This window comes from Pholcus phalangioides, unplaced genomic scaffold, assembly GCF_987345545.1.
Source record: "Pholcus phalangioides strain wild (caught in Gottingen) unplaced genomic scaffold, Ppha-v1.0 ptg000009l_1, whole genome shotgun sequence".
Lineage (NCBI taxonomy): Eukaryota > Metazoa > Arthropoda > Arachnida > Araneae > Pholcidae > Pholcus > Pholcus phalangioides.
The window spans coordinates 21,966,951-21,979,345 of NW_028301602.1; the positions used below are offsets into that span (position 1 = coordinate 21,966,951).

Sequence of the window (12,395 nt, forward strand, 5' to 3'; positions counted from 1 at the left end):
ATTTTAATCATTTACTGTTCCTCCGAGGTTTAGTTCGAATATCAGCATTAAAATACTTTCATCAGATCACTCACTTTTACAGTTTAGGCATAATGTTCCTACTTAACGCACACCGAAACTTACAAAAAAAAAAGAAGTCAATCATAGCTCCCAGTACAGCAATTAAACCGATCGATCACTTGAAACATACATTAGATATCAAATAATTTCACACTTTTTTCAAATATCCACAATATCTGGATTTTTTTCGTCTATCAGTATTTTATGTTGGAAATGAAAAAAAAAAGTTATTTCTGCAGAAAAAAGTTTAATGTTTCAGAATTTTCATCTCTCTTTAATGAATACACCAAGTCCCCATAGGGGAAAAATGAATACCTCCCTTCTATGTACATTGAAAATATGGCGTCGTCCCTATGTTAGAGATAAACGGTGCATCATAAAATTTCCTCACCGTACCAACTTTCAATACCAGAGTCGAGAGTGCTTCCGCTAATTAATTTTCATTTATCAGTGCAACCATTTTCAGATCGTAATAACGACGAGTGCTATCATGGGAGCATCCGGGAACTTCAAGAGATACAAGAAATAAAAAAAAATAAAATTAAAAAAACGGATCGAAACTTCCAGAATGTGTTCCCGTCGATAATTAGAAACTAACAGATTACATCGGGAATAAGTTTGAGAGTGAGAATTTTAGTAATCATCGGAGGAAAAGTAGGAAGATAGAGTGATAGAGCCATGAGAAAATCTGTTGGAGTTATTTTAGATGAACTAAGAGATACTTAAATTACTAGGAGTCGAGAGAATTTTTACACTCTCGAGAGGAGTTATAACTCCGCGAGTTGGATCTAGTCGAACTTGAAATCACGTACATGCTCGAAATAAATACAGCCGGTATTTTCTAATAGGTTAATGGGGATTAACATCGTTTCAGTTACCACCTGAGAAATCATTTATTCACTCTTAAAAGTAAAAAAGAAGTACCTGAGAGAGCTTTTGTTTCTGAGTTGAAGCATTTTCAATCAAGTCCTTATAAATATTTCTTGATTATTGTTGAAATTAAGTGGATTGGCATTCCGGATGCTAAAATTTATTTGAATGTAAATCAACAATGGCGAGAAATGGAGCCCTACTGCAAATTGGAGCGGATTGAAATGAATTCCACGATATAAAACGTTTAATATGACAGATATGTGAGCTGAAAATTCCGATTTATAGTTAAAATTATTTTAACTATATTTAATCTTATTTTAACTATATTTTAATAATATTAAAATTATTATACTAAGTTTATGAGTTGAGAAATATATATAACTTCAATCCTTGATTTATATATATATATATATATTTTTTAAATACGTGACAAATACATAAAAAAAATTGGATTTTACAACAAAAAGGTTATTATTGCGTCTGCGCGAATTACGTCACAATACGGTACGTATGGTGACTGTGTATAAGGAGGCTTTATTCTAGAGCATAGGCTCCCAACCTTTTTTGTCCCATCGCCCCCTTCTTGAGAAATTTTTTCTCTCTCATCGCCCCCCAACGCAATCTAACCCACAGGATCCTATGTTATACCCGTAGCTTCTCCCGCTCCCTGGAACTTTCCATCGCCCCCAATGGGGCGTTAACGCCCACGTTGGGAATCACTGTTCTAGAGCAATTACCGCCGGGCCGCGAATGATCAGCCGTTTCATTTGTCCTCATTCATTTTCCGTTAGTCTTGTTGAAATTAAACAATTTTGTGACCGGGCCTTCCACTCACAAAAATGAATGAAGCCGGGCCGCGGGCTTGCCAATATTGAGAATCACTGTTCTGGAAGCTATATGTATGGTCACTTAATTTTTGCCTCGGAAACGAATTTCCTCAAACGATCACCAGCATATCCGCGGCAGTTCCGGTATATGTATACGTATTATACGAATGTCAACGTCTATTTCTTCATTAAAAATTTGCTTTACTATTTTTGCTTTTCAGTTATTTTTCAGTTCAAATTTACCACAGCCAAAAAACCTCTGAGCAGACTATAAGAAAAGCAGATCAAAAATCAAATCCATGAGAGCACCACACATTTTTGCAAATTTTAAGCATAATGTTTCGCTACCTCTAAACCTAATCCGAAAGAAAAGTCAGTTATAGCCCCCAGTACAGCTATTAATTAAACCGTCGATAACTTAAAACATTCATTACATATCAAATAATTATAGATCTTTTATTTTAAATATTCATACAGTATTCAATTTTTTTTAACATATTACCATTTAATCTCGGAAATAGAAAAAATATATATTTCTCCAGAAATTCAATGTTCCAGAAATTCCAGAATTTTTATCACTTTTAATGCATGCTATACAAAATCCCCATGGTGGAAAATTAATACCCTCCTATGTACATTGAAAATATGGCATCGTCCCTATGTTAGAGATAAACGTCCATCATATATAAAATTTCCTCTCCGTACAAAATTTCAATACCAGAGTCGAGACTGCTTCCGCTAATTAATTTTTATTTATCGGTGCAACCATTTTCAGATCGTAATAACGACGAGTGCTATCATGGGAGCATCCGGGAACTTCAAGAGATACAAGAAATAAAAAAAAAATGGATCGAAACTTCCAGAATGACCCCGTCGAAAATTAGAAACTAAGGGTGTGAACATAGTGCGTTCGTATTTCAGATTCTGGAAACGCGCGTCTTCTCCGATTGGTTAAAAAAACCCGAATTTCAACTTTTTTTTCAACTTGAAATTCGGGTTTTTAACCAATCGGATACGAAGCGGATTTCCAGAATCTGGAATACGGACGCACTATGTTCACACCAGGTCGCATCGGGAACAAGTTTGATAATTTTAGTAATCATTCGGAGGAAAAGTAAAAAGAAAGATCCATGAGAAAATCTGTCGGTGTTATTTTAAGATGAACTAAGAGGTATTTAAGGAGCGGGATAATTTTTACACTCTCGAGAGGAGTTGGATCCAGTCGAACTTAAAATCATGTTCATGCTCGAAATAAATACAGCTGGTCTTTTCTAATAGGTTAATACGTATTAACATCGTTTCTCAGTTACCACCTGAGAGATCATTTATTAACGTAAAAAGAAATACCTGGCAGCTTTTGTATATGAGTTGAGTCATTTTCAATCAGGGATATATAATTTTATAAATATTTTATGATTAGGGTTGAAATAAAGTGGATTTGCATTCTGGATGCTGAAATTGATTTGCTCGTTAAATGTATGCATTTTTATTTTAAGAGGGGGGATGGATGTGTATAATTAAAACTCGATGCTATCTCTCTTTGTGTAATTTTTTTGGTATCATATATAAAATTTGAATCTCTCAATCAGAGCTGGAAGTAATTATTTTTGGAAGGAAACATCATATATTTCACGTTTCGTTGCATTTACGCATGAAAAAATGAATTGTATTGCGAATGATAATTCAAGATTTTCCAACCAAAATATACGAAAAAATAAATTTTTTTTTTAAAATTGAACTTCAATTAGCTTTTGCTGAATTTCGAAAAAAAAAAATACTATTTGTTTTGCAGAATCTGAGGACTAATCACAATTATTTAATCCAAAATACTAGACAAAATTATGAATATGAATATATATCCATATTCCAAAAACATGGATATATATATTGAAAATTTTTTTTGATGAAATTATGAACAATTAATCAATTTTTTACAACGAAATTGAGAAGAGAGTGCGATTAAATTTTTTGACGAAATCATGACAATAAATTTCAATTCGTGTACGAAATCAGGATAAAAAATTTCAATTCGTGTACGAAATCAGGATAAAAAATTTCAATTAATTAACGAAAATATACAATTATGTTATATTTAATTCTCCAAAGGAAATAAGAAAGTTAAATTAAACTTTTTGATGAGATTTAGTTTTTTAAGGAAATCTTAAGACTTAGGCCGAGAATACACTATAAAAGTTTTATAAAAATTATTTTTTGAAACTTGAAAAATGTCACCATTAAGATTATTGGTCACATTCTAGAAAATGCAACCAATGATCTTACTGGTAGCATTTTTCAAGTTTTATAAAAGGACTTTTATCAAAGTTTTATAGTGTAATCCCGGCTTAAAATAAATTTCTAACAGACTTACATAAGATTAAGATTCATCTTTGAAGGAATTTATAAGACAAATTTTAATAAAGTTAAAATTCATTTCTTTTTAGGAAATTATTAGACGTAGTAAAAATATCATACTGAAATTCCACTTTTTAACAAAATTTCGAGAAATAGCCAAACTAAAAAGAAAAAAAAAACAAGTCTGATCCCGAATACTTTCAAAAACCACCTGCTTTCATTACACAAAATTTTAAAAGAAAAGCTAAATTAAGTGGGTTTTAAATTCTCGTACTTATATAAGTGGAAATTTTTATCTATAAAGTCTGAAACGTCAGTTACGAGAAAATGCTTCCTAGTCTGGAGAGTATAAAATTTTACATATAGCGGGTAACTAAATTTGACTTTTAGAGAAATTGGACTTTTTGTAGAACGAAAACCATGATGTCAGAAAAAAAAGAAACATCTATTAGTAAATTTTATTTAAAATATAATTTATTTAATATCCCCTTTGAGTCAAACAGTGTTTGTTTGTAGTTGTTTTTTTGTCTTTTTTTTAGTTTTTTGTTGTTTTGCCTTGTCTAAAATAAAAAAAGAACTACTTCCATTACAAAATGACTATTTTTCAAGATATAATTAGATGCATCAAAAATTCACGATTCATAAAATCTCAACATTGTATTTGTATAACACCCGAGCTATCCAACAAAACTTCAATTTCCATATCAAAAATAGGTATAATACAAATTATGTTAAAATTACAAGTTCCATACTTCATATAATTCAAGAAATAAAAGCCATTAATTTTGTTTCTCCAAATATATCCAACAAAAACTGAAAAAAATTAATATTTATAACGAGGCTTTTTTGTGTGTTAATTAAGAAAAGAACTGAACTTAATTGAATTATAATGACTCTCACTAATAATTACAATTTATTGACAACTATTCACACACAAAATACGTGAAACGTATAAAACGGAAAATCTAGGAAAAAAAGAGAGATATATATTTTTATAGCATACAAATTGGATTAAACGCGATATTTAATGTTTTCATAAGAAAGAAAAAGTTAGTATTTTTTGAATATTGGATTTTTTAAAAAAAATTCTAATTTTCAGAAATTTAATACGCATATTTATTAATTAAAAAAGACATTCTATTTATTATGATCATTAAAATCCGGATAATAAAGGATTTTGAAAACGATAATTTAGCATTAACTAGAAATATATAATTACAGATATTATCGTCTGTAGCACGTGCCGACAATATTTATCTGCAATAGTTTTTGATTAAAAAAAAAAAATTAAAACTTTCAAAATTTATTATCCGTTTTATATTGGGCTACATTAAAATGTCGGGCGATCATCACCGGTATTTGATTGGATATTTTTGGAGATCCCCGCTTTTGTGTTATTAAATTCGTAAGCGTTGAAGTGTGCATTTTATTAGCTTCTTCCGAAATCTACCCCCGAGCAAAATGTTTTCCAAGAAAAGCCTTATAAACATGTCGAGGCAAAGCCAACGTAAATTGAGTTACATCCTAGTAAAATGTATATACGTATATTCGGGGTTTCCATACTCATAAGGCCGTAAAAGGGCATATGACAACGTTTCTCAGAGCAGCTTATTTACGATAGCTCGGGGTTAAAGGGGTTGGGTTCCCCCCTAGTCTTTAGCGAATATGTATAACTTATATTCTGGATGGAAAGGAAGGAGAAGCTTTTGGTTTCCGGATGCGGATGTATTTCGTTCGACCATTAGTTATCGTAATCTGTTGAGTACTTCTGAGGCAAGATATTACGCACATTTCATTGTGGTTCTGGTGGTCTTCTCCAGCCTGGACAAATTAAGCTGCGGCGGTATGTCGTCTTTTTAAAACTTACCGAATGGAGAATTAAGGTATTGTTATTATCTACTGATATAAGAAGATAATAATTAATATTTCTTATATTTAAGAGGACTTTCAAAATTGCAATAATAACAATGATTTCAATAAATGTGAATTCAAATTTTATTTCATGGATAGTTTTTAAGTAAGTGAATTGTGTGGGTTGTGGATGAAGACGATAATTTAGTATTAACGAGAAATATATAATTACAGAGAGAAAGAGAGAGAGAGGGATTAGTATTTGTAACACATACATGTACGCACGCGCGCGCGCGCTTTCAATTCGCTAAAAACTTTTCGTTAAAACACACATTTTTAAAGAACAAACTTTTTATATTAAAAAAAAAATTTATTTCAACTTTGAAAATTTATTATCCGTTTTATATCAGGATAAATTAAAACGTTAGGCGATCATCACCGTTATTTAATTGGATATTTTTGGATCCTCGCTTTTGTGTTATTAAATTCGTAAGCGCTGAAGTGTGTATTTTATTAGCTTGTTCAGAAATCTACCCCCGAGCAAAGTATTTTCCAAGAAAAGTCTTATAAACATGTCAAGGCAAAGCCAACGTAAATTTAGTTATATCCTAGTAAAATGTATATATTCGGGGCTTCCATACCCCCACTCATAAGGCCGTAAAAGGATATATGACAACGTTTCCCAGGACTTATTTATGGTAGCTTGAGGTTAAATGGGGGGTTCCCCAGTGTTTAGAAGAAGCAAAGCGAATATATATATTGGATAAAGAGGAAGAAGCTTTCATTCCCGGATGCGGATGTATTTTGTTCCGCCATTAGGCATCGTAATCTGTTGAGTACCTACTTCTCCGAGGCAAAAAATATTATACCTCTCATTTCATTGTCGCGACAGTCTTGCTCATGTCCGAACCAATTACGCTGCGGGAAAATATGTGGTTTTTAAAAATCACCGTACGGAATTAAAATATTGTTATCATCTACTGATAAGAAGATAGCAGTTAATTTTTCTTAATTTAAGAAGAAATGAAAATAGCGATATAATATGCTACGTGAAATTTATTTTCTGGATAGATTTTATTTAGTGAAATGCATTTTTATTGTGTGGGCTGTGGCATATATTGGCCGTTGATAAAAACACATTACTTTTTCAATTCTTTTAAAGATAAAAAACGGGTTTTTTTTTGTTTTTTCTATTTTTTAATATTTTTGAAGTTTATAATGTTTTGTTGCTTTTAAAGAATCGGTATGTTCAAAAACGGAAGCTGTACAATCTTATTTAATGTCAATATTTGGCCGTATTTATTAAGATTTTTTTTTTTTTTTTTTTAAATCGTGATCCACACGTATTCCCAAGGGATCAGTATGATCCGTCCAGGGAATTTGTTAGTGAACATCCATGCCCGAACCGGGATTCGAACCCAGACCTGCACAGTGAGAAGCCAGTTCCCTAACCACTCGACTGCCAGGCGGCGAGATATCTTATATATCGTTTGCCTCCCTCTCTCTCGCTTCATTTTTTTTTTTTTAATGTGAAGACATCATACAGGGTCCATAGTTACCAGTAAGCACCACATGTCACTGGCGAGCCGTTGATCCTAGGGTACATACTTCCAATTAGAAAAGATACCTAAATTACCTCTGAACTTAAGATAAGTCATTCATATTGCAAGGTGTTGTATAGTTTTAACAAAAAAAAACTATTTATACGGACACCCTGTGCTCAAAAACCCAAAGAAGAAGTTGTTGCCATGTCTGTCCTGATTCCAACAAAAAAGTTCCACTTTTCTAAATGCAATATTCACTGAGATATTCGAATTCAAAAACGGAGGAGTTGATGGAAAAACACCATAGATGGGGGGGGGGGGGGTAAAACGTATTTTATCCCCATTTATGCTGTTTCATAAGTCAGTTTATGCTTTAGTAAGTCAGATCTACTTAAAATATCAAAACCACTGTTAAACCGTTATAGGATTTGAACTATATAAAAACATGATTTTTTGTCCGTAACATTTACAGATCGCTTCCATTGGTACCAACAAGCTCGTACTCAACTGCTGAAGAATTTAAGAGGATGGGACAACACGGGAGTCGCCAAGAACATTATTCTGTTCATTGGCGATGGAATGGGTCTGACGACGGTTACCACGGCGAGGATACTCCGCGGACAGAAGAAAGGGAACACTGGGGAAGAGAACGAGCTGGCTTTCGACCGATTCCATTATGTCGCTCTAGCTAAGGTAATGGTGTCATTTTTTACCCCTGAAATTTCAATTATTGGATATGGAATTATCGAGAATCAATATAATGTTAATTGACATTATAATTCAGAAAAAAGGGAATTTTTGGATTAGATTTTTCTGAATGCGTATATATTGTTGCTATTTTTTCATTCATTGTTACAGTAAGGAAGTTCTGGCAAAATGCTCCAAATTCCATTTTTTGCCTATTCCTAAACTTTTTATGTAAGAATGCTTTTTTTTTTTAATTTTTCTTGCGATAAATACCTATTAAGACATTGTTTAATGTTTGTCTGTGAATTTTAGAGTTTGTGTAACTTGTGTATAATTCGGATAATTTAGGCTCTGAGGACATCAAAAGAATTGTTCCTTTCAAAAATTTCAGTTTTTAGTATCAATTCGTATGAGCAAGCCCCATCCTTCCCGGCCCCAATTAAAATGTGAGTATGAAAATATATGGAAGTGAATGGCGATGGATGTCTGACAAAACAGTGTTGTTGGGCATAGAAGTGACAAGGCTATTTCATCTATGCTATACATAGTTTCCAGACCGTAATCAATGCATCGTAAAATTCACGTCTATATTGTTCTAATTAAAATAAAATTACATTTATTCACTAATTATTATTCTTTAATTTTAGCTACCATTATTTTGCATATTAGTGAATTATATATTTCACATTTGACTGAATTGCCCAGGCTTGGGCTGGATTGTATTGAATTTTAGTTTTTCGACGCAAGAACCAATCTGATCAAACTACGGCTAAAGCCTGGAGGACCCGAAAGATTTCTATTTTGCGTGGTTGTGTCAACTCAGCTTGACTGATTATGTGCTTATTATAAAGTAATATAGAACAATAAACGGATTAAGGGCAGTCAGTTTTTCCAATAACTTTTGGACAGTTAATACCCCAGTTTTTAGTTAATTTTCCCTTCTTCCATTAATTATAAATGCTTTTTTAGTGCCCATTTGCCTATTTTTGAAATTTTTAGTGCCTCAATTTCTGGTCGCTATTCTTTATCATAGACCTATAACACAGACAGCCAAGTGGGTGACTCGGGAGCTTGTGCTACAGCGTTGTTATGCGGTGTAAAAGGTAGGTTCGAAACCGTCGGGCTCGACGATGGTGGACGATTCGACCAATGCAACACGAGTGCGATATCGAGAGTCCTTTGCTTGGCAGATTGGGCCCAAGAAGAAGGTGAGTTTGGACACTACTTAGCCTTCCACTACTTAACATACATCTCGCACATACATTCCTCTGAGGAATTTCTAACGAGCTAGTACATGCAGTAACGTTCTGTGTGTGACCCTAACGTATTTATGTTGTCTAAGTTGGACTTGTTTTGCGTTCTTGCTGGTGCTGCTCATCTCTTCTCCATGTTTCGGACTGAAGATGGTGAATTCTTACATTTGCTTTACTACTACTACTACTGCTGCCAAACCGCGCATGCACCTTGTAAACAGTGTTCGCCAAAACGCATCTAGATGCGTGATTCACTCATCAAAATTCAATTTTATTCCTCAAACTTTCGTTGAGGAGTGAAGATACGCCTTGCAATTCTAGGTAACTTTTTTAATAGAGTTATTTCTCTATTTTTCATCTCTTAGGAGTGCTTGCTATGCGATCATGAAGTGTTGACGCAAGTGTTTCGAATTCAGAAGCTAATAACCCGACAAGTTATTATGCGTGAATTCTCAAATATTGTAGGCTTGATTTCTCGCGGTGGAGAGAATCAATTTCGGCTCACATATGAGTCTTGAAGTTGAAAAATATGCAAACTGAGAGTTTGGACTGTGCACTTTTATGAAGTTTTCAAAAGAGCACTCATGTTGGAGACCATAACAACTGATAATAACGTCAAAACAAGGGTTTTGAACTTTTGTGCTCCGTTTAACCTTTGAAACAATGAGATTTATAACATCCAGTGGCAATAGAATGAATGCCACGGACCTCTTAACAGTATAATTTTCGGCGTATAATAATGAAAAACAACGAGCTAAAAGGCATTGTAACATTTAACTCCTTGAGGGCAGCGGCTTTGCACCTTTTCAAAATTTTTTAGCCGGAAAAGTTATTTAAGAAATCTATTTCGAATTGCAACGCTTATACAGGGTCTTCTTTTAGAATACGTGAAAAGCCTCTAAAATCACACATAAAATAAATGTATAGAAGTGTAATCATTTTTTTCCAAATATGTAACCGTGTGATTCAAACTATAGCAAGGAAAAGAAATCTGATTGTAAACTTCATCGTAAAAAAGGAAAGAAAAGCAAACAAAACCTTTTTTTTAACAAATTAGCATAATTCCAGCCACACATGCTCTGCAACAAATAAAGAGTTGCTGTCGTTAATTGGGACACCAACCAGCAAATTCAAAATATAAAATGTGACCTCATCTTATGTGCAAAGACAGTTCTTAATTTGTACCTTCAAACTGGCTGCAGTAATGAACGTTTAAAGAACCCTTCGCACGTATGCAAAACTACGCATTTAAGGCTTAAGAATCCCCCGAATTAAAGTAACATAGATCATTTAATTAATGCAAACACATGTATGCTCCATACTAAATGAAAATGAATAAAATCTTAAATTTATGCAGATTTTTTTTTCAGCATATTAACTCAATTAACGAAGTCGGAATGTATAATGAATGTCTTGTCTTCTATGGGATCGCATTCACATAAAATATTGTACACGGAATGAATGTATTTTGCTCTTAAATAAACAGAATAATTATTTTTCTTTGTCTTAAAAGTTGTCATGTTTTGTTCAGTCCTCTGAATATATTCTATTTATAGTTGTTTTCATTATGATTTCTTGAAATTACTATTATTTTTTTAAATAGTTTTGAAAAATAGGATTTTCTCTGAAATTAGTTTGGGGTTTCATCACATGCTTGTTCTATTTTTAAATATACATTTATCTAAACAGCTTTATTGATCGAAACCTTTTGTGCATTTAATTCCTCTCGAATCGTTTATTCCCCCAAAGGGTTGTTTCAAAACCTTATTTAATAATGTTCAGATGTTTTATTTTGCTCATCATTGCAATTGCTTAGAAACGTTTCTTTTAAAACGTATATAAGGATTCATAAAACTTATTTGAAGGATGAGTCATAATCAATAAAACTGAGCTGCTTCATTGAATGAATGCAATGAATTGAATTGTGCTTTATGGTTCTAATATATGGTAATACATGATTATATTGATAATATTATAATTGATTAATCAATCTACAATTCTAATTTGGCATCCTAAAATTTAGGCTTGCAGTGAAGATAGAGCACAACAGAAAGGACTTGGCGAGAAAAACTAATATGGACAAAGATGGTGTTTTCTAGTAACCCCAAATAGTCCTTTGTTCCCACACCCCAAGATCAACTAAACCCATACATGCTAAACTCATGACGCGCGGGCCAAATGTGGCCTTTGGGTTCATCTAATGTGATCCGCGATCTCAAACCTAATTCTGTAAGAATTAACTAAGCGGCACATTCTCAAATCCCTTCAATCACCCACAGCACATTTACAAATCTTTTAAGTGACCTGGGCGCTGTTCTAGATCACTTACGTAACCTGCGGCACATTCTCACTTCAATTAAGTGGACTGCAGCACAATTTCAGATCATTTAGGTGATGTTTAAATACATCATTATAGAACACTTGGTGGCCATTTTTCCTTCTCCACTGTCTTCAATATACCCATTTAGCATTTGCACCCCGGTAAAGAAAGTATATACTTTTTATGTCTGGCAATGACACAGCAAAAGTGAAGAGTCTCTATTGCAATGGATACGTATTGCTTATAAATGAACTGCCAAGCTGATGCGAGATTAGAGGACTATTGCTCTAAACAATGACCTTCAAATGGCTCCACTTAAAAAAGTCGTATATTTAAGATTCTAGACGAGCCCATCAAATGTGGCATTGCTGTCTATAACTGTTTCGAAATCACATCATATCAAAGGTGGGGAAAACTTTCTGAAACACCCCATATCTCAAAATATCGTATTATGTCTCTAGAACTATATATATATAACAAGATAAATATAACAATACTTATTGTGGAACGACAAATCATTATTGGAGACGAATATATTGTATCAAATTGATAATACAATTAAAGAGCGCGTATTTACCAGATAAAAAGGATGAACTAAAATTTCACATCATGATTGCATTCCTACATT

The 12,395-nt window shown here is 33.1% G+C and overlaps 1 protein-coding gene across 1 annotated transcript in view; it reads left to right on the forward strand.

The window, feature by feature from the left end:
• Nucleotides 1–12,395, forward strand: part of LOC149082529 (alkaline phosphatase, tissue-nonspecific isozyme-like) — an 85,490-nt gene that overhangs the window by 59,695 nt on the left and 13,400 nt on the right. The window contains exons 2-3 of the mRNA XM_089235778.1: nt 7,980–8,200; nt 9,228–9,402. Of these exons, the coding sequence (XP_089091904.1) occupies nt 7,980–8,200; nt 9,228–9,402 (396 nt within the window). The remainder of the gene's footprint in view (nt 1–7,979; nt 8,201–9,227; nt 9,403–12,395) is intronic.